The 21,075-nt window shown below is 42.2% G+C and overlaps 5 protein-coding genes across 14 annotated transcripts; 4 read left to right on the top strand and 1 right to left on the bottom strand.

The window, feature by feature from the left end:
* The first annotated feature begins 590 nt into the window (after positions 1 to 590).
* On the top strand, positions 591 to 10,701 carry tpd52l1 (tpd52 like 1). Of its 10 annotated transcripts, XM_028396961.1 has the most exons (11): positions 591 to 742; positions 2,059 to 2,157; positions 3,253 to 3,462; positions 4,603 to 4,623; positions 5,379 to 5,497; positions 5,590 to 5,738; positions 6,573 to 6,674; positions 7,892 to 7,906; positions 8,316 to 8,354; positions 8,638 to 8,698; positions 9,186 to 10,701. In XM_028396961.1, exons 1-11 carry the CDS (start codon positions 724 to 726, stop codon positions 9,306 to 9,308), a joined length of 957 nt encoding a protein of 318 aa, XP_028252762.1. In that variant the 5' UTR covers positions 591 to 723; the 3' UTR covers positions 9,309 to 10,701. The 10 variants fall into 10 exon arrangements, with proteins under 10 accessions (XP_028252762.1, XP_028252765.1, XP_028252760.1 ...); XM_028396954.1 differs by lacking the exon at positions 8,316 to 8,354 and having other exon boundaries at positions 593 to 742; XM_028396963.1 differs by lacking the exon at positions 3,253 to 3,462 and having other exon boundaries at positions 605 to 742.
* Positions 10,630 to 12,107, bottom strand: hddc2 (HD domain containing 2). The gene is made up of 6 exons (XM_028396965.1): positions 12,022 to 12,107; positions 11,624 to 11,745; positions 11,363 to 11,465; positions 11,202 to 11,270; positions 10,980 to 11,118; positions 10,630 to 10,910 (listed from the first exon to the last, which is right to left on the bottom strand). Exons 1-6 carry the CDS (start codon positions 12,082 to 12,084, stop codon positions 10,762 to 10,764), a joined length of 645 nt encoding a protein of 214 aa, XP_028252766.1. The 5' UTR covers positions 12,085 to 12,107; the 3' UTR covers positions 10,630 to 10,761.
* Positions 12,108 to 12,321: 214 nt separating this feature from the next.
* On the top strand, positions 12,322 to 13,790 carry cenpw (centromere protein W). Its single transcript, XM_028397779.1, has 3 exons — positions 12,322 to 12,502; positions 12,594 to 12,707; positions 13,597 to 13,790. Exons 1-3 carry the CDS (start codon positions 12,416 to 12,418, stop codon positions 13,621 to 13,623), a joined length of 228 nt encoding a protein of 75 aa, XP_028253580.1. The 5' UTR covers positions 12,322 to 12,415; the 3' UTR covers positions 13,624 to 13,790.
* Positions 13,791 to 16,131: 2,341 nt separating this feature from the next.
* On the top strand, positions 16,132 to 17,687 carry LOC114428969 (R-spondin-3-like). The gene is made up of 5 exons (XM_028397782.1): positions 16,132 to 16,453; positions 16,697 to 16,888; positions 17,038 to 17,178; positions 17,257 to 17,403; positions 17,494 to 17,687. The coding sequence occupies exons 1-5, from the start codon at positions 16,369 to 16,371 to the stop codon at positions 17,685 to 17,687; spliced, it is 759 nt and encodes a 252-aa protein (XP_028253583.1). The 5' UTR covers positions 16,132 to 16,368.
* A 475-nt stretch (positions 17,688 to 18,162) lies between these two features.
* LOC114428635 (E3 ubiquitin-protein ligase rnf146-like) lies at positions 18,163 to 20,828 on the top strand. Its single transcript, XM_028397222.1, has 2 exons — positions 18,163 to 18,308; positions 18,874 to 20,828. Exons 1-2 carry the CDS (start codon positions 18,301 to 18,303, stop codon positions 19,937 to 19,939), a joined length of 1,074 nt encoding a protein of 357 aa, XP_028253023.1. The 5' UTR covers positions 18,163 to 18,300; the 3' UTR covers positions 19,940 to 20,828.
* Positions 20,829 to 21,075: the final 247 nt, after the last annotated feature.

The raw sequence follows: 21,075 nt of genomic DNA, 5'->3' as shown, positions 1-21,075 counted from the left end.
TGCTCCAAGTTAGAGTTGTGACTGCAGATTTGTGTCAATAGGGGTCACAAGAGCACCACTGATGGCAAAGCCTCACTGTAGCCTATCTATCTATCTATCTATCTATCTATCTATCTATCTATCTATCTATCTATCTATCTATCTATAAAAAATGTATTTTATTTTTATTTTTATATGTATTTTCAAGTTAATGGATATTTATACAAAATTCAAGTCTACATTTAAACTAATCACACTTTTATATTTTATTCACGGTTTCTTTGTTAGGCTGTTTATAATAATCTCGTATAAATTCTCATTTTTGTGACGTACCTGACGTAAAACTTACGTACGTACGCATCCATGCCACTGTACATTTCACTACAACACATAATATTACCACTTCACATTTAAACACACTTTTATCTGGATATTTCATTTTACATTTTTGTTATTTAATAAATATGTTTTTAATCAAATTTAATTAAAATGTAATTTTGTGTAATTATTGCGCATTCTGCATCCCACGCGCCTCTTCCTGTAACGAAACGCGCCCGCTGAGCAAATTAAGTAAATTAGAGCAGCGCGAGCCCCATTGGCTCGAGCTGCCAGGCTCCTCCTGAGCGCTGGGCCGGCGCGTGACATCCAAGGAAACCTGAGTAACAAGCGAAGAGCGGCGCCGCGCGTGCTGCTGCCCTGCCGAGCCCCGCGAGTCTGTGAAGGAAGTCCACCTGCGAGTCTCTGATGGAAGCCAGACAGCAAGGTGAGTCCGTGACGTTTTATCGATTATTTATATTGATTTGTTGATGAAAGAGCGTCACTTTGTTTTGTTCTGAAAATGAGCTGAAGGTAGGCTGCACGCGCCACTGTTAGTGACGTTGATGGAGGAAGTAAAAAAAAAACAAAAACAATGGAGCAGTTGGAGTTACAGTAACTTCACCTGTTGGTGCAGGTGTCCTTTAACACAACGGCTGTTTAATGTGCCATATGTTCTGTGTGTGTGTGTGTGTGTGTGTGTTTCCTGGCTCTGAAGATGTTTGCAGCTATTTGTGGTATTTGGAGAAGTCCAACAGAGCTGGACTGTGTTTACTACTGAAATGATCCAGTCACTGTGTTATCCCGGCATGTTTTCCAGCACGTTTGTTCCCTTTAAACTTCTTGTGTCTTCTTTGTTGTTGTTTTGTTGACAGCCCTTATATTTGTGTTTAAAGCTGAGCCGTGGTCTCATTAAGAACCAGTAGACTGCCTTGTAGAGGAGTCGGTCTTGTATCTGTAGATAAAGTTGGGCCCCGGCTCTACATCAGTGCAGTCAGTGGGATAAAGATGTGTTTATCCAGCTAGTTAACTGCATTCCTTTACATTCCAGGAATGAATGAGTACCTGTTACTGCTAACCTGAGAGTGCAGAGAGCAAAAAGAACATGAGTGATGCTGTGTGAGTGTGTACAGTACATACAGCATTACTCTGCCCCCCCCCCCTTTTCCCTCCGCTCAGTTTGGCTTTAATTGATTTTTCCAGCCATATGACCATCCCCGGGGCTCTGATTTAGCATGGCCACATGACCGCTGGGCCAAATGGTAATCTTGTGACCAGAGGTATTTCACCCCCATCAAAAAGCGAGAGAGAGAGAGAGGCAATGAGAGAGAGAGAGAGAGGGGGGCAGAGAGAAGTGAGTGAAGACAGACATCCTTCCCAGAGTTCTAACCTCCCTCTCATCTCCTCGGAAACATGACACTTGTGTGATTTGTAATGTAAACTTGATGCATCAGTGATTTTCTTTCCTCCCTGGAAAAAGCGGTTTAGCGGTCGGTTGTGCCATAGGTCAACATGTAGAGTGAAACTGACCTTAAGCCGGCCTGCTTCCTCCTGTAGTGCTGGAGTGTGTGTGTGGCGTAATAGGATTTCAACATCATTGTTGAATGTTGTTTAGTAACCTCACATATTCTGTGTGGCACAGACTGGTCAAAATTCAGGTAAATCCTGCATAAAGGGCACAAGAGGAACTCCAGTGTGTGTGTGTGTGTGTGTGTAACCAGTTCTTTTTGTCTCCTCTCACCCTGCTGCCTTGCTCCGCTGCAGAGCTGTACTCTAGTGTTCTGAGTGAGGCAGTGGTTGACTGGGGCGGCATGGGTCCAGGAGACGAATGGGTTAACTCAGCCACACAGGAGGGAGAGCAGGGTAAGACTCAACTCTCCCAGTGAAGTTTTGAATAAACAGTAACTCCACACTGAATCGCACTGTGATGTAAATGCCGCTGATCAGACTGTGATTCAGTGTGGATTTAACTCAGGAGAGTGGGTGAGAGTGTGGCTGCAGTGAAGGAGGCTGGGACTGTATGTAGTAGAATGTTACATATTAAAACACACATTACACAGTCCTCCCTCTTCCATGCTATGCGTTGTAGCTCCTTTCAGCAGCTTGTTTTGTTTTGGCAGCTCACTGTGTTGCTGTTTCTCGCTTTTTGGCTTCTGAGTTTCTTCTTTTTGTAAATTATCAAGTATAAACACTATAACCAGCCGCCATTACAACACATCCATTTGGTAGAAAATACTTTTCCTGTCATCCTGCCCTGCTTTCACGCCTACTGATGCCAGGTAAACAAAACAATTTAGCTAATGACATTAGCCGTGCTCCGTCCTGTCTCACTGTTCAAACAGCTTGTAGGATTTCTTTGTCTGTCTGACAGTCGACTCTCTCTAACTCTCAGTCATATTTACACTGTTGTCTTCCCACAACAACACAAATCCCAATTGAGACTTCAATTACTGGTTTGATATCCGTCTGTCTCTGTGGGAAACTCATCCATAACAATGAGGAAAAACTCTTTGGAAAACTGTGGTGGACAGTATATAACTGTGGACGAAGCTTTTGTGACGTCAGTCATAGGTTTTCACAGAGCTGTTTTGAGACTCTGCGGGAGGCTCTGGTGTTGGCAGCCATGTTGGCAGCTGTCTCACTGTCCACCTAAACTCCCAATATGGGCCAAGAGGTGGAGTCAGAAAAGCCCGCACTGAGGCAACACTTGCCTGTCACAAACTTATCAATAGACACCAAATCCATTTCTGAGCCAGGCTGCAAACATGTTTTATTTTTGCTGTAAAGTTGGACATTTTAACATGGGAGTCTATGAGAGTCAGCTCCTAGAGGCTGTGGGAGAAACTGCAATGTTTTACCCACTTGACAAAAAAACAGCTACACTTTCAGCAGTCATTGTGAATTCTTTGTGAAATTTCTGTCTTGCCTAACAATGCACTGAACTGTGCCCGTGCTTAGGTCTGAATCAGGGTCCCTTTTACCCCTCGGGTGAGGACTCGATTACTAGGAGTGGAGACGATGTGGCTGCAGCGGCCCAAAACGGAGAAAACCTGACAGAATGGGGTAAAACCTCACTTACTGAAGAGCATGAGTGGGGTCACACATCAGCGTCCCACTCTGACAGCTGGGCCATGTCCACCACCTGGGATATGCAGTTGGACAGCCCAGGTGAACAGGGATGTAGACTAGAGTCTATAGACTAATAGATCATGTTTCTCTTTGGCTGGACGTGTAAACTGATGCCATTGCTGTCATGCTCTCTGTATTGGTTCAAAAGAGCCAAGAAAATATATTTGTGTTACTGCCAGGTTTGTGTTCAGCCAAAGTGAAATGTGTAGAATATTGCTAGCTTCTGTGCAGATTACTAAATAAGCTAAAAAAAAGCTCCTTAACATGTAGTAGCTTCTATCTGCTAGAAAGGTCTCAGACCTCAGCTTACTCTTTGAGTCTTGTTTGAAGTCCTGTATCGGATTTCTGCCCAGTGAACCATAACTCAGACCGTTAACTAAGTTTCAGCATTCTTCACATACCACCAACGTTTACAAGGTTTTCTGTGTAATTGTAAAATGAAAACCATGACAGTGTGGAAAGCTGCAGTGATGTCTTGACAATGCACCATCCAGTGGGTTGATAATATACAATAAGAAGCAGCTTACACATTGTGCCTTTTGTTCCCGTTATGATGAACATGTGACCCTCACCAGCAACACACCAGTAAGCCAGAGTGGAAGATGCATTTCCTCCATTGAAACGTACAGTAGCTTAGAGGAAGCTAGCTAATAGCTGTTGAAGGAAACCTGCGTTAGCTAGAAATAAAAAACTTACCAGAGATTGTACACAATCAGTCCAACACAGAGGCAGAACAGACCTGTGGTCAGGTGAGCCGCTGCTCTCCAATCAGGGAAATACTTAAACTGTGGCTGTCTGTGGGTTTTTGAGGTCTCCTCGTCGCTGTGTAAACAGGGACAGATGCTCACCCTGATTTCCCAGTGCTCTAAGTAGACGTGAAAAGCTTCTGAATGAGCCACAGGGGTTTAAACATTGTCCTGCTGCAGTGTAATGCTGGCAGAAATAGCTCCTATAGAAAGGCCTCCTGTGAACTGCACCGCTGCATGCTCTGCTGCTTGAGTTGCTGTGAACTGTATTTGTGTGTGTGTGTGTGTCAGTGTGTGTGCTTGCTGTGCTGCACAGCCCGATTTAACCCTAGTTTCCAAAGCAGTGAACATTTCTCATACTTCAGTAAGTCACGGCACCTCACTAACCTCACTGTCTCCTCACCTCTGTTTTTTGTAATGCGGCCATATCAAGAGAGAGGACACCTGGCTGCAGGTACAGTAACTCCGTCTTATTTACATGCTGTTGAAGTGGTGCGGTGGCTGCAGCTTACATGCAAAACGTCTGCTACAAATCATCGACATGACAACCTGTGTGTACTTTTCCATTGTGCTGTTGCCTTGTGCTGTGCTGTACTTTTGCTTTAATGCAGTCTCTGCACAAACAATGTCATATTAAGCACAGTATTTTATTGATCTCTGTGATGGAAGCTGCATCAAGCTGGGTTGTTGAATTTTAATGCTAATCCTGCTGATGTGTACAAGGTAAGGTTGAACATGATGCCCGTAAGTTTAGTTAAAGTCGACTAATTTCTTTATTATTTGCACTCTGAACCACTGAAATCAATCAATTCAGCAGCGGCCTGGAGTCTAAAAGCATCTTGTTGAATGTGTTATTGTGTGTGTGTGTAGTGTTGGTCAGCAGAGTTAAAGCAAGATAATCCACATCAGTTAAGCCAGATTAGAACGCTACAGGCTGCAGCCGCAGATTACATAACTGTCAGACAGAGACCCCAGCAGACGTAGAGACAGTCAGGCAAAGATGGCCGACACGTTACATGCATTCACTTGGCACATATGTTTGTACTGAGTAGGAGTTTTATTCCTGTTTTAAGTATGTTATACAGGAATGACCCACCTGTTGAAGGATATAGAGACTGGATGTTAAAATAGCAGGAGACACACACACACACACATTGTGTTTTTTCTTACGTGTTGTGCAGCATCTTCTGTGTGTGTCTTTTCTAACAGGTTTTCTGGACTCTGAGCCACTGAGAGAAGCTGATGAAGATTTGGCATCAGAAGTCAACCTAAACAACTACGTCATGACGGACGAGGAGAGAGAGGAGATCCAGCAAGAACTGGCTAAAGTACGCACCAATAACCACACACACACACACACACACACACACACACACACACATGTACTGTGTGAAGTTGATCTATGTGTTTTTGTGTTCAGCTAGAGGAGGAGATCAACACGCTGAGGCAGGTTCTTCTGTCCAAAGAGAAGCAGCACGCTGAGCTCAGACAGAAGCTGGGCATCACCCCTCTGAACGAGCTCAGGACCAGCTTCAGCAGAGGCTGGCAGGACATGCAGAGCTCCACAGCGTAAGGAAAACTCTGTGTGTGTGTGTGACAGACGGACATTAGTGTGTTGTAGCAGCAAGGCTGTGATGTTAGCGGTGGTTATACCCTACAGACACACACATTCAGAGCGCACAAAAAGCAGGTTGTTGTTGTCTCCTGTTGGACACGCACATATCAAAAAAGTTAATTAAAAAGATAATCCTGTGCTGCACGTTGCACAGCATGTGTGCAGTTTGTTATCTTTGTTGTGTTCAGCGTAATACGCATCACAAACTTTATTAAAAAGACATCAAATGGCTGCACAGCGCTGGAGGCTACAGCTGACCTCAGTGCACTACTAGCAGTACATGGTCTCTTTTCAAAATAATATGACTGTGCTGTCATTGTCAGTTCCCCTCATGCAATACTGAACTAGTTACACATGTAAAACCACATATTGACTATGAAAATATATCCCATATACTGGTCATATATTTATATTCATAAGCACTAATATAGACTCTATTTACACTCTGTATGCTAATGCTAAGCTAACCAGTCAGCTCTATATTAAGTGTGCTTCCATGAGTGTTTGATGGTCAACACGGAGTTCTTGTGCAGACACTGAGAGACAGAGAAAACTCTCTGAAGGCTGCTTCTCTTATCCAGTTACTGTACACTCTATCCTGAAGATCACCTTACGCACACAGCCTCCTTCCTCATCTATAATGAACCAGTGTGATCATGGCACTGTGGGGTCTGAGAAAAAAGCAGAAAGTGGTGATCCAAATGTAAACAAAAGCCGACGCACTTCACAACAAATCTGTCAAACCGTGACGTGCCTCTTCTTTATGTGTGTGTGTGTGTGTGTGTTAGCTACAAGAAGACATCAGAGACGTTGTCCACGGCGGGACAGAAAACCTCGGCAGCCTTCAGCACCCTCGGCAGCGCCATCAGCAGGAAGTTTGGAGACATGAGGTATGTCAGTGGGCGGGATATAGCTAGAACGCCAGTTTATGAGGGACTATATACTCTGTTGCAGCCATTTTGTCATTGTTAAAGGCCCATTGTTGACTCATCTGCATATCTAACCCAGCTGAACCTGTTCCAGCCTCCGTCACTGATGCACTTCCACTTTTTTGTCATGTTTTTTTTCTGCCTGTGCGTACTATCACTACATCTCAGACAGCAGCAATTATGACTCTTGCTCTAACCAGTTGAGGGGAGCTTGAGCTTATGTAAGCCAGCATTAAGCTGCTTTCTGAGGGAGCTGAAGGGCTTGAGGCAAAGTCTGTCTCCCTCGGTCACTTTGTTCTCTGCTTCTGACCGTCTGTGTGAGACAAAAGCGGAGACGCGTTTCAGAGAAGAGGACATGAGTGCCTGCTTAGTTCGCTCAAACATTTAGTGTGTTTATGATGACAAAGGTTAGAGAATGTGTGTAAACAGAACGTGCAGCAGTACAGTGCTGTATACGCAGCTAACATCACATGCATGAGTGACACTCAGACGTTGCACTTCTTACATTCATTATGGGATCTGGTGATAAATGATAGAAGAGCCTGTTTGTTCTGTGGAGACTGGCGTGTTTAATGCTTAGTGTTTTTACACTTCATGTGGACTAAACAAAGGAAACAATTGATCATGTTTGGTACATTCCAGCATGGTTGGTCTTGAGTTAATGTTCCCAAGAAGGTATGTTTGCACAGGTTTGGATTGTGTGTGTGTGTTAATATTTTTGCTGAGAGGATGTTTGACGTGTTGTACTTGCATGTTATGTGTTTAGTCCCTTAAACACACAGAAACTGGATACACAGTATATTCACAAATCATTCAATAACAGGATGATCAATGACCGTCGTCACTGTGGCCACAAACCTATCAAACCTTCTGTAATGCATGTGTGTAAACCTGTCATTTACCCTTCTTATGCATGTGTGTGTGTGTGTGTGTGTGTGTGTGATTCTTATTAGTGAGTTTATTGATAAAGAGGATCAGGGATACCTTCTGCACTGAGTGTGGATCGTGTTTTTGAGTTGAGGACAGTTTCTATAGGTGAAGGAGCGTGTCAGTATAAATGCACCTTTAATCACATGAATGTCGCACCAAAGTGAATTTTAATGCACATGACTGGAACACTGGCCATGGCTTGTATCTTGCTTGCTAAATGTTTTCTATCTCCCTCCATGCTTCCCAAGATCCAACTCCATAGGGTAAGAATCACACTGCTGATCATGTCACATCATCAGAGAATATTAAGCAGGTGGTGCAGTATGGAGCTCAGTATGGAGCTCAGTATGGAGCTCAGTATGTAATCAGTCAGGAGGTGTTTGTCTCAGCCGGCAATCTGATTTTCGTCTGAATAAGTCATGTGAACTCTCTTCATGTCTTTTGACGCAGCTAAAGCTAAGCTAATGAGAGAGATTGATTAAATTACATGTCGAACGCAGCTCTGTGTGTGTGCAGACAGGGGGAAAAAACACACTTCTCTTTTAACTAATAAATCTAAAACCCTTTTTCTTCTGTGTTGGTGAGACTAACTACCTCTGCACAGGTGCTTTCTCTTGCTGCTGTTGTGCTAATCATTAACTCCTCCTCTCTCACTATGCTCTCTGGGGACAGCTACTCTATCAGACACTCTATGAGCATGCCCACCATGAGGTAACCACTCTGCTGTGCTTGTTTGCTTATGTGTGTTTGACGGGGGGAGAGAGAGTTATTTTATGTTTGTGTAATTCCTCCTTGAAATTCATCCTAATGTTTGTTCAGTTAACAGCTGTGATATGATGATGAAGGTCATTGCGACTCTGATAATGGAGTTGTAGTTTCACATTAACACCCTCTGGATTGTTTTCACTTATTTATTCATCTGCCAGTAAGAAAATGTAATCTTCACATGCACATGCATTTTTTAAATGCCATTGTGTGACTTTTTTTTCCACAGAAACTCCCCCAGCTTCAAGTCTTTTGAGGAGAAAGTTGAGAATACAGTTTCTACCATAAAGGTAAGCTATTTCTAAACTAAAGAATAAACAAAGCTGCACACTGAGACGCTGGTCAGGTCGCTGCAAAGTGACAGCGAGGCAGAGAAAACACTGTAATCTGTGTGTAATTACTGGCTTACACTCTGACAGCAACCCCTTCGCTTATTTTCAGTGATCCTGATGCAGCGTTAGAGGAGAAAACCTTCGAGGTGTGACTCTCGTCTGATTTAAGAGTCCTCTTTTCTGTAAATTGCTCCTTACTTATCCATATATTTACCTTCGAATGTCATCTAGAAGATCACAATGTTTACACACTATAAGCTTGAAACCCTCTGAAAAACAAGCCCTGGAGCTCAGCGTTTAAAGCAGTTCAAATCACTCTAGTATGTTGTCTGTCCTCGTGAAAGTCTGCCACCTTGAGTCCAATCTGCAGCATAGCAACAAAGCTGGTGCAGTGAGGAATAAAGAGGAGAATTTCTCCTTAGTGACCTTTTGTTTCTCATGCCAGACAAAGGTTGGTGGTACAGGGAGTGGAGGCAGCTTCGAGGAAGTCCTCTCCTCCGCCGCCAACGCCAGTTCTCAGGACACGCCCACCAACAACTTGACGGACAGCTCTGAGAGGCCGTGTTAGAGGCCGCGTCTGCACCACGAGTCAGGACTTTAACCAGGAACTGTATCAGGGCTGCATCGCAGCACTATGTTGCATATCTACTGACCAAAGTGGTCCAGAGTACTTTTATTTGTGTTGTTTTTGTCTTTTAACGCTTGGATTTCCAACAGCCACAAACGATTATTAAGTATAACCCCAAATATTCTAGGACCTGTCTGCTTTTATTTGAAGACAGCTAATATCAAACGCACACAGAGATTCATTAGTCATACGAGATGACTAATGAATGCAGGGAGCATCTGGAGGTTTTCTGTGATGTTGGAAGGCTCTTGGTGGATTTGACAAAAAATCACGTGTCCTCCACCGCTTTCCAAACCACAGCAGATGTTGATCAGATGGGGCTGAGGAGGAGCAGCCAGCAGTTAAACCTTAAACGGCCTTAAAAATGACATGAGAGGCGGCTGAGCGAATTCCAACTGGACTCCAGGAGACAGACAGATCCCAAACTCAAAAGCATTTCATGCTTGTATTTGTTCTGTCACTTCAGCTGAGCGTCATGTTTGTGAAGTCAGGCTGTTTGAAGATTTAATTCATTTTTTTTTTGCTATGTAAATTTGACAAAAAGAGACATAATGGCCTCGTTAACACAAGAACATCCAAACTTTTATACCAGAACAATAAAAACGATGTATAAAAAAACACTTACAGCTGCAATGTGATCCTGAGTAGAATGATTTCAGACTTCCAATACCTGCTGCTGAGCTGTTATAGCTGGGGTCTGTTTGCCTCGTCATATCATAACGCTTATATTTAGCCTATGCATTCACACTTTAGGAACCAACTGGTCTGCAGGAAGCATCCAAACGCTGTATCATGTGCAGTGAAACAGCATTATATAATACTATATATATATAACACAGTGTATCATTTGTAAAACAATCCTTGGCTGTAATGTGACCGTTAAATCCAATAAATGCGTTTAGCTCAGATTTTTAACTCTTCCTGGTGCAGAACAAATGTTTCCAGACTGAAATGAAATGGTCTGTGCCACAAAAGATGATTTTCTGTGTTGCCGTTTTAGCATCAAATTAACATCCTGCTTTCTTTCAGTCCATACTCTGTCTTGTGTTTTGTATTTATCATGCTGTCTTTTCATGCGTTAAGGTTTTCTCTGCTGTGGTTTGAGAGGATTCCAAAGTCAAGTCAGTTAAAAATGTATTTATTAAAATTTATGTCAACATTTAACAAGTTTTCAAGTCTGACCCACTACAAAAAAACTGAGGTAATGTGTATTGAGTCTAAATAAAAGAACCAGCAAAGACATTGTTTTTACACAAAAACACTGTTTTACATCTGTAACCATTTAAATAACCGTTGTATGTCTGCTGTATCAATAATAAACTATAACACAATGTACAGTAGTTTTTTTTTCACATTGTACAACCTGTTTGTGCATCCAGTGTCTGAATTACAGTCAGGAATTGTGTGACGTTGTGTGTGGCTGATCAGATCCTGCATCAGCACTCTGGGATTTTTCTGCGTCTTTAAAGTCGGTCATGTGACGTCCTCTCTCCTTGTTCAGAGAGCTGACGAGCTGGAGCACGTCCGGGTGATGGAAACGACCTGATGAGATGCACAAGTTAAAGAAAGTTTCTTTTAACTCTGACGCAGTACTGTGAGGGTGATGTGTACCGTTGGTGGAGTCAAAGAACTCCTGCAGCCTTCCAGGTGTTTCCTCCAGCTCTTCGTACTCGTGGGCCTGCAGGATCATCTCCAGGAGGTCAAACTGTTTCACCAGTCTGGCTTCTGCACTGCTCTGGGATTCATATTCCTGCAGGTAACGTATACACAGAATTACAAAGGGATGCACTACGTACCAGCCTGTTGCAAAAAGAAAACACCAAAGTGCCATACTTCCCACAACCCGTACATCTCCTGTTTGAGCCCCTCTGGCAGCAGACCACTAAGATGTCTCATTGCTTCCTGAGAGAGAGAGAGAGAGGTGAGGACGAGCATCACTTAAAAAAAAGTCATGTAGTTTCAATCAGACTTTTGTTGTGCTTCCGGTCACTTGCCTCTTCTCTCCTGTGTTTCTCTGCTTTACTGATGTTGTCTGAAGGAGCGATATCTCCCACAATGCACTCTGCCATGTCGTGGACTAGAGCCAGCTTTATACACCTAAAGAAAGCCAGAAACAGCAACTACAGACATGCTATCGGTGTGATAACAGCAAGAAGCAATCTGATTTGTTGACTTAGTATAACTAATATGAGTATTCCTATTTTATTTTGCACAGTAGGATGTGTAGGCTGCAGTGAGTGGTTTATGTGGCTCACTTGTCCTTGTCCACTGTGGGGTCAGTGATGGTCAGAGACATCATGGCCATGCGGTACATGTGGTCTGACACACTCTCAGGATTCTTCACATTTCTGTACACCCAGCCGGTCCTTGGCACCCTCTGCAGGTACAGAACAATACGAGTAAAAATCTACACGAAACACTGTATTTTATATTTCAGTGAGCTTTGCTGTCATGATAAACAACTGTGATATGGATTATTCTTTCCTAATTCCAATACGTTAGGATCTAACTGCCCAGTCTCGGAAAGAAAAGACGCTTTGCTATTTTATTTTGCATCTATAGTATATAGTACAATTAATAATACAATATATTCTTATGTTATATGTGGCCACAATCATAAAAAACGCGTCTGATGTCTTTAGGCAAGGCTTACTTTGAGTTGTCCAACAAGTTTTAGAAATTCCAGCATACTAGTCTTTCCTGTTGTTTTCTCCATGGTTGCCGCTATCTTTACCCGCCGACCCGGAAACAGAAAGCCGAGGGTAAAAGTAAAAACTGTGATATATTCTGCGTTAAATTTTTTTAAACGACTCGTTTTTATATATCGTTTATTGTGTTGATGAAAAGTAATTTTTTTCGGTTTTCGTTATTTTGCACAAGTATAAAATTATAATCCAACGAGCTGTGACGTACCTGTGACGTGCCACCCAAGAAACACACGAAGAAGAATAAATTGACCCGGAAGTCAGGGAAGCGGGAGATTGGAAAACGTAAACAAACCTTTGTGTGCGTCTCGACGTTTGTTTAGCAAAAAATATTAAACAAAAATGATGAACAAGGCACCAAAACTGAAAAGTATAATTAGGACCAAAGCGAGGAGCAACATAAGCATTGGACCTGCGTCGGTAGCAATGGTAAGCTGGCTTGCGGCTAATGTTAGCTAGTTTAATTTAGAAAGCAAGTCATGTAAAAACGCTGATTCTCCTCGTCGTTTTTTTTTTTTAGATTGAACTGCTCACACTTCTGTTCCTGAAGAGCCTGGCTGAAGAGGCGAGGGACAGCGCGTTTGGTGAAAAATCGGCGACGATCAGAGCCCATCATGTCCGAGCCGTGTCCAAGGTTAGTTTAAAGAGCTCCGTGAACGTTACGTTAGTTTATTCTACAACATCATTAAGCGCTACAGTGTTTTTCAAACGACGTGTAGCAGAAGCTAAAGTTATTGATAGACAAACGATCATGTTTATTTTACTGTATGAGCCAAAACAAGTGATTGACCAGCACAACTGCTCTACTTAAAATCATCCTTTGTTATTATTTTCTATTTACACGTTCTAATACTGTTTATCCTAGTAGAAAGGTTTGGGACTTATTTCTCTGGAAATCCCCTTTAGTTGGTTTGGGTAGGGGTTATAAAGTTTGAATACAGAATTTAGGAGGCATGCTATACATTTTAAAACACACCCTAATGCAGAATTAGGGAGAATATAAAAATGACATATATATTCACAGCTAATAAAATTGAACAACAATAAAATCAGAAGTTTTTCTGTTGATATATGAATCAGTTTTGTGTGTGTGTGTGTTTTTAAACGGACTGCTAGTTTATGACACTTCACATAACATCTGCTGACTGTTTGATGTGAGCCTATGGGCTCGTAGCAGAAATGGTCAAAGTTCTAAATTTAATATTATGATAAATTATACATTATGATCTACAGTCACCTTTGTATTAAACAGTGAAGTAGGTCCCAGTTTACGATCCTCACCAGAGGCTAAATATTCTTTTAAAGCAAGTATGTATAACATCTATACTAATAGTATTTTTCAAATGTCTTTTTTTTTTTTTAAGTGGATAATAAGTGGATTTACATTTATGGTACGTCCATGAGTGTTTAAACCAGCGGGACCTTTACAAGAGTAAAACATACTGAAACCAGTTTTAATGTTTTTGAATATAGACTTTAAAGTAAATGGAAATGTATGTAAATTTGTTTTTCTTTCTTTATAGAAAATGCTGAAAAAGGCACGAGGGTGAAGATGGGGAGAGAGCTTCATTTCTTTTGGGAACATTGGGGACATTATTGCTTTGTTTTTTCTGGAAACACATTTGGTATTTTCTCTAAAATGTACATACAACAGCTGCATATCTTTTCATCTGTACGTCAGATGTGTTTGTTCTTTAATAAATACCTCTGGCTCTTACACTGATTCATATTTTACACCTCTTAGGTGCAGAATTTAAAATATTAAAGACTTTTTTTGGCAAATTACATTGGAACTTCTGACCACATATTTTTGCAGCCTCAAACACACTTTGTGCATTGTCCTATCACCTGTCCTGGTCAGTGTTTTTTAAACTGCATGCTTCGTAGCCTCCTTCAAATTCCTCATTTCTTCACGCTACATATATTATCTGCGCTCTGAGATGATATCCTGCTCATTCCTTATCACTACAGGGCTCTCTGCAGTGAGACATCTGCCTTCCTGGGCATCTGTCTGTGAGAGTTATGTTGTAAAATTTCTCTCTTGTTCTGTAGAGAGTCTGATAAATTGTTATGTCTGCTCTGCTGGAACATTGAGAGCATGCTTAAACCCACAAACTAAGAAATATTAGACAAAAACAAGTGCTCTGATGTAAAAGCTTTGTTATTCACTTTGCATTTTCGTCACATTCCTTAGCCTTTTCCTCAAGAATCTGATCTGGCATCCCAGTGAGCACAACTTGTCTTGTTTATGTTCAGTCAGTTGCAAGGGGGATGTTTCAGGATCCTACCTTTGACTCCCCCACACCTCTGTCTCTCTGTCCTCTCACTGATTTTATGACAGATCCCTCCATGGATCCAATAACACATCTGTGTACGTTGCTGTTTTAACTCTGTTAAACTTCAATTCTATCCTAGATATTCAGTATGTGCTCAACAGGCACAATCTTTGTTTATTACATGCAGACTGATAGGAGCTCTTCCAGGGGCTCCTCACAGGTGTTATTTTACTGTCCTCCCTTCAAGGTTTATTCTTGTTCATCAGGGATTTGAGATGCACTTCTTCCTCTATCAAAATATTAAAGTTGCCTTGTTGTGTGTGTGTGTGTGTGCATAGTACCTGTTAGCAATTTAAGAGTAGCCCGGTCTAGCTCCTCTGTCTGCATGCACCTCTTAACTCTCATCTTTTATAGATAAATCAGCTTCAGTGTAAAAACCAGCTCAGCTCATGCTGATTTCTCTTTTTTGACATTTTTTCTAGACAAGCCAAGAAGTAAGAACTCGCTTTGCCTTTCTTAACAAGGAACATATGCTTTCACAGGTTTCAAGTGCGCTGCTGTTTTCTGTTCGTGCACTTATGCGGATAGAGCAGCATGTCTTCTGACAGGGCTTTTACAAATAAACACATGGCACATTACCAAAACATGATGGTATTAGGATCGACAGGCTCTTTAAAAAAAGACTTATGATTGTCATAAAAGTACAAAATGATGAATTTGAGGGGGGAAAGCAGTTGAACAGAAAAGCCTGCTGCCAGCAGAGAGTTCCCAAAACAGTCGATAGTACTTCCAACCTTTTACTGGGAACGGCAGATTTTTTTTTTTTTTTTCTCTGACACCTCCAGTCTTTTTGGCTTTGTTTTCTCATCGGGAGGTAGTCAAATCATCCTTTAGTTTTGGTTTTCATTTCCTGAACCCAAGCCTTAATGGAAAACATGCAGCATCCAATCATGGCAAAGTCAAACTAAATCTGAAAACATGAAAAGATCTGTCTGCAGTGGAGGTTGGTGGTGGGGTGTTAATGCTTCAAAAAGCAGCCCTGCATATTAAGTATGTAAGGTTTTAGGTATGTTTGTGTGATCAGAGTCTTCCTTGCTTTGTGCCCTGTAGATTTTTTGCGATAATATATTTTAAAGCCAGACAAATACTGGATGATTTGAAGTGTCAGTCCTGATGTCAGATTGTTAACATGCTAAAACACATTGTGCCATGTTTGCTGGAATGTGTGTGTCCTTTTTAGTTGTGATACTGCTGTATCATGTGTTTGTGTCTTATCCTGCTGTCTTCTTGTCATTTTCATCCATCTTGTTTCAGCAGCTCACAGATATTGATCAGTCTGTGCTGAATTTTAAGAGGATGTATCATAGCTCACAGGGTCAACACTGCTTTCTACTTCTCCTCTTATGTACTTCTGAATGTGACACACTAGGAAAACTGGTCTGACAATGAAGATCAAGGTTTTTTTTTTGTTGTTATGCCATTTGGCATTTCAGACAAGGTTTTGTCTCCCAGGTGTGATGCCTTAAATGACTTCCACACTTTCTCAGATGTTTCCTGATAAATGTGAAAACGGTTAAACATCTAAGCATGCGACACTGAAGGTTTCCAAGAAATGATTTTTAGTGTCACATTCAGTTTAGAATCAGAGATAAAAGTTGCTGTGGTAATGGATAAAGGAGGAGGGTAAGAAGAAGTAAGACAAACCCAGGAGAGGAGGGTGGGAGTTTTATCAAGCCTGCAGCAGCAGCTTACCCAAACTTTACATTAGATCTGCTCTGCGACTATCATATGATGGTGTTTCCTTTGTTTGCATACTTCATGGCATTCTGCCGGCTTGACTGATCTCATGGAATGCACATGGGGATTTTTTTTTTCTTCTTCAAGAAAATATTTCTGCTCTCACCAGCCAGGCTGGAGTCATTACTTGAATTATTTTTGTAGCAAACTACAGTAACTTTTTGACACCGTGGCATTTGAGATATGAAGCGAGGCGCCTGGATGTACTGACGGGGAAGGAAAATGCAGATCCCATCATTACTTTGGTTTGTGCACTTCATGAATCTCACAAAAGGCCAAGACGGCATGAATGTGCTGCGATGCAAACGTAAGTAGTCAAGCTCCACTTATCATCTGCAAATCTCACAGTAGACAGACAGTACATGGAAACAATAGGCTAAATGTTCCTCCACTGAACAATGTAGTCATAAATGTACCTTTATGCATCTGTTTTTATTAAATGTTGCTTTTAAAATGTGCTGTGAATTAAACTTTTTAGAGTTTTAGTTACACAAGCACAGCAAGAATCCTCTACATATACATGTACTTATGTTCCCCTATCCTGTGATAGGTAGCTCCTCAGTCAGCACTGACTGTCAGGCAGGATGTGCGACCTGCTCAGCCCTGAATGGCTGCCTGACCTGTAAACCTCGCCTCTTCTTCCATCTCGAGCTGGATGGGATGCGGCAGAGGGGCGCCTGTCTGTCTTCCTGCCCCCGAGGTCACTATGGCACCCGTTCGCCACACATCAGCACCTGCACCAGTATGTACCACACATGAAGGATTGGTTTGAATAAGATTCTAAGACAAACTGAATTAAATTGGTCTGATTTTATAGAACTAGTTTCAGAACCCAGCACAAACTTGTTGGCCGTTCTGCACTGACCAAGGTTCATTCCCGTTGGCCTGCAGAGTGTAAGGCAGATTGCGCTTCCTGCTTCAGTGAAAATTTCTGCACACATTGTCATCCTGGTCACTTCCTGTTCAGAGGCAAATGTGAACAGAGCTGTCCACAGGGGCTGACAGCGAACACAGCGCTGCGAGAATGCATAGGTAAGACGATGCTCTTCCTAGTGTAGCGCATCACTAGAAGGAAGAAAAGTCTTTTATTTTGTATTTCTTTTCCTTTAGAGTGCCCCCCAGATTGTGAGATGTGTGTGAGGAGGAACATGTGCACGAGATGTAGAGCAGATACGTACCTTCTCCACAACCAGTGCTACCAAACCTGCCCAGCAGGGTTTGAGCCTGACCTACAGCTGAGGCAGTGCACCCCAAAAAGTGAGACAAATTCACTTTTCCTGATGTACATAACACAATCCACGCATATTTCTCACCAACCAGTTTTTTTTTTATTATTGCCTCCTCTAGTTGACTGTGAGGTTGGGGAATGGACAAACTGGGGTGAATGTATTCAGAAACAGGGCACGGTGACATCCAGAAAGGGAGAGGAGACACGTACCCGACAAGTCCTGCTCGCTCCAAGTGTACACGGTGAACCCTGCCCACATGTGTCTGAGAACAGGAAATGTGTCTTCAAGAAAAAAAGAAGCAGTAGGTCATAAAAATAAATAAAAATGCTAAGATAAAAAAACTTTTTATTGCACTTTTTTCTGTTATTTAAAATGACAAATAATTAGTGAAATGCAGCTACCTTTAGCAACATTTGGCTACATTCTATGCCGTTTCATTGTCTCCAACTGCTTGTCTGTTTTTAAATTGATTTCTAATGTATGGTTCAGCTTGTCTCTGAACTAGCTTCTTGGGGACTTTTGCACCCTTTTTATTGTGTATCATAAATACAAGTCAGTTTTGGTGAAATATTTTCTCAAATTTTGTTAAATCATTCTGTTTTAATTTACAATTTGCATATTATCCATCAACAGATATCAACAACAGAGCAGACATTTGCATTTTCTACTACTAAAAGAATCATACAATATTAGTTAAGAGATATATACATGGCATTAGTGACCGTTCTGGTTCTACCACAAGGTGGCAGTAGTGTACCTGTCTGCCAGCTGCCCTTAAACCAAAGAAGAAGAAGATAGTGCTCAAATAACAGAGCAGCGCAATCATCGCCTGGCGTTGGTTATATAACTTTATGACCAAATATAAATGCAACTGTATAAATATCACAATCTGCCCTACTGCTGAGGACGCTCCAGCAGTCATCCTATGACCGGGTGAGTACATTTATAGAAGAATTAGCCCGGATGCAGCCTGAGAGCTAACATGCTAACTATGCTTTTGGAGTAGTCAAGTTAGCTTTATCGTTAGCTAGGAGGTACATGTTTGACCTTAGCAATTAGTAACAGTGTCACACACAGAGAAGAGTCTAAAAAAGAAATATAATCTTTACATACATATAGATCTAGTACACATAGACCGGCAGGTAGCTTTTTAGCGAGCTAGCTAACGTTAGCTTAGTAATACTCTGGTTGGGTGGGGTATGTTAGCTTTGCCATACAGAAAGGGGTCTTCTGTCTGTTAGAATAAAGTCACAACTCTGGTAAATATTGCCCTTCGTTGCTGTAGGCAATTAAGCTTGCCACATGAGAATGATTTGGAAACTTAAATTTATTTCAAACTAAACGAATGTGCTTTAGGGGCGTTCCTAAAGTGTCAACAGGGCGCAGTATGTCAAAGTACAGTGGGAGTTGGCACCAAAAAACATACACACCAAACCAGTTTATTACACATGAAGCCATGATCCTTTCTCTGAAATGACAACAGTGATTCTCTTTGCAGCATGGCAGGCTGTGGAGAAGTGGACTGCTCTGTAAATGCTGTGGCTCCGTCCAAGCTGATAGGTGAAGTAGGAGATAACTCTTGTTCCAGCTCTACAGCCACCCCAGAATGTGCCATTTGCCTTCAGAGCTGTGTCCATCCTGTACGTCTTCCATGCTGCCATGTCTTCTGCTTCCTCTGTGTGAAAGGTGCTTCCTGGCACAGCAAGCGCTGTGCTTTGTGCCGACAGGAAATCCCAGAGGACTTCCTAGAGCGGCCGGTTCTGCTTTCACCTGAAGAGCTGAAGGCTGCAGCTGCAGGACTGAGCCGATGTGCAGGGACTGGCGGTGAGTCACGTGGAGATTATACATGGTATTATGAGGGGCGCAACGGGTGGTGGCAGTATGATGAGAGGACCTGCCAAGAGTTGGAGGAGGCTTTTGCCAAAGGCAGGACGAGCACTGAGATGCTGATTGCTGGGTTTCTTTATGTGGCGGATCTGGAAAATATGGTCCAGTATCGTAGAAATGAACGAGGTCGCAAACGCAAGATAAAGAGAGACATAGTAGATATCCCTAAGAAGGGGGTGGCAGGATTGAGGTTGGAGCCTGAACCCACTCCTATCCCTGCTTTACCAGTTGTTGCCCCAACAGCAACAGAGCGCGTCAGCTCAGCTGATGGCTCAGACTCTGCAGGCCAATCGCAGCAATCATCTTTTGGGATTATGGTGTCTCGTCCTCCTGTTAGACCTCAAACACTTCTGGGACGTCATCATACGGGTCCTCTGTCTCCATCACCTTCAACCCTGGAACAGTCTTTCTCTCAGCTCCTAATTAGCCAGCCAGCGGGTGAAGAGGTGGAAGAAGATAACGAACTGGAGACGTTTGCCTCCAGCGGCAGTGAGGGCGAGGACGAACAGGAGTGCGAGAGTGGAAGAGCAGAATCAATGGCACGAGGAAGACGAGAGCAAAGAACACTAAGAGAAAGCCAGCCAGCCAGAATTCCTCCAAGAGGCAGGCCTTCCAGCTCTGCATTCAGCCTCCGCTCACGTAGTCCTGATGGACAGTGCACTGTGACAGAAGTGTGACTGAACAGTGGAATCTGGTCTACGGATGACATTTTAAACTCTTTATCAGTTCAGCAAAAAAAAACAAAACAGATATGCATCTTTAAAGGTCCCGTGATAGGAAAAATGCTTTTAACTGCATATTTCCATCCATCAATCATGTGCCAAATACGACCCCCATAATGCATTTGAGCTATTTTTACTTTTTTGTCTTTGTCTTGATGTTGTTTTCCCATCAAATAATAGCACAGAAAAAGTTATTTTGAAGCCATTTCAGGGGACTTGTCGTATTTCTGCCAGCAATATATACACATAAAGGGCAGTGGTTAATTATGCATCTCTCCCAGCAGCAGCAACTGTCTGTCACAGCATTTACATCATTTATGACAGCGCAATACAGCCTCTTTGAAAAATAAATTAAATGTTGCTTAGTTAAAAATGAAGCTTAAATGTAGCACATTGTGTAATGGAGACAGAGGAGTGAAACTGCTTACTTGTTCCTGTGTGCTGTTGGAAGTTAATAAGTTAAAGCTAATTAATTAAACTGCAGTTTGTGTGTGTTTAAGTGAGAAAAAGGCTGTTTTTCCTCTGCTTTATTGTGAAAGCCTTGTTTGTGTTTATGTGGGCGGTGTCAGGTGCTGAAAAGCTACTGGCAGAACTACTGGAAAGTATTTAGATATGTAGAGAGACACATTTGGATTTCTATTTCTTGTCCTACTCTCAATAGGGCTACTATCGAAGCACTGACATGTACTTGGATGAGGTCGAACTGTCCTCACGCGCTGTTTTTTTTTTCTCTCTCTTTCTGCTCCAGCTGCTGTTATTTAAACTGTCAACTAATCACTGTTAGTGTCTTACTATCTGAACAACCCAAAACTGTTTTGTCTGTGTGGCGTTTCCCCTGTTGTGTTTTGTCAAGCTATTAAAGGTGTTGGTATAACCCACATGCTGGTTCTTTGTTTGTTTTATATATCTATATCTATTTTAAAGAAGAAACAAATCAGGGAAAATACTGTGAACAGAAGCTGTGGTGATGCATTAGGCCTGTCTGCTAAGGTGTCTTGAGTTCAGTTGTCCACAGGGTGGTGCTGTTGGACAGATAAATGAGATAGACACTGCATGTCTGGAGGCTCCCAGACTTGTTAGTAGGGTTGGCT

This window comes from Parambassis ranga, chromosome 24, assembly GCF_900634625.1.
Source record: "Parambassis ranga chromosome 24, fParRan2.1, whole genome shotgun sequence".
Classification (NCBI taxonomy): domain Eukaryota; kingdom Metazoa; phylum Chordata; class Actinopteri; family Ambassidae; genus Parambassis; species Parambassis ranga.
The sequence above is the reverse complement of the archived record's forward strand: the minus strand, read 5'-3'. Positions and strand labels throughout refer to the sequence as shown.

Bases quoted from the DNA above. Each gene is read 5' to 3' on its own strand.
- LOC114428969 (XM_028397782.1), top strand. From the start codon at position 16,369: ATGCAGATCCCATCATTACTTTGGTTTGTGCACTTCATGAATCTCACA. The intron at 16,454-16,696 runs GTAAGTAGTCAA...ATCCTGTGATAG, and splicing joins GAATGTGCTGCGATGCAAAC to GTAGCTCCTCAGTCAGCACT. The intron at 17,179-17,256 runs GTAAGACGATGC...CTTTTCCTTTAG, and splicing joins AGCGCTGCGAGAATGCATAG to AGTGCCCCCCAGATTGTGAG.
- cenpw (XM_028397779.1), top strand. From the start codon at position 12,416: ATGATGAACAAGGCACCAAAACTGAAAAGTATAATTAGGACCAAAGCG. The intron at 12,503-12,593 runs GTAAGCTGGCTT...TTTTTTTTTTAG, and splicing joins GACCTGCGTCGGTAGCAATG to ATTGAACTGCTCACACTTCT. The intron at 12,708-13,596 runs GTTAGTTTAAAG...CTTTCTTTATAG, and splicing joins ATGTCCGAGCCGTGTCCAAG to AAAATGCTGAAAAAGGCACG.
- hddc2 (XM_028396965.1), bottom strand. From the start codon at position 12,084: ATGGAGAAAACAACAGGAAAGACTAGTATGCTGGAATTTCTAAAACTT. The intron at 11,466-11,623 runs GTGAGCCACATA...GGCTTTCTTTAG, and splicing joins CCCACAGTGGACAAGGACAA to GTGTATAAAGCTGGCTCTAG. The intron at 11,271-11,362 runs GCAAGTGACCGG...TCTCTCTCTCAG, and splicing joins AGAAACACAGGAGAGAAGAG to GAAGCAATGAGACATCTTAG.
- tpd52l1 (XM_028396961.1), top strand. The intron at 3,463-4,602 runs GTGAACAGGGAT...GGCCATATCAAG, and splicing joins TATGCAGTTGGACAGCCCAG to AGAGAGGACACCTGGCTGCA. The intron at 5,498-5,589 runs GTACGCACCAAT...TTTTGTGTTCAG, and splicing joins TCCAGCAAGAACTGGCTAAA to CTAGAGGAGGAGATCAACAC.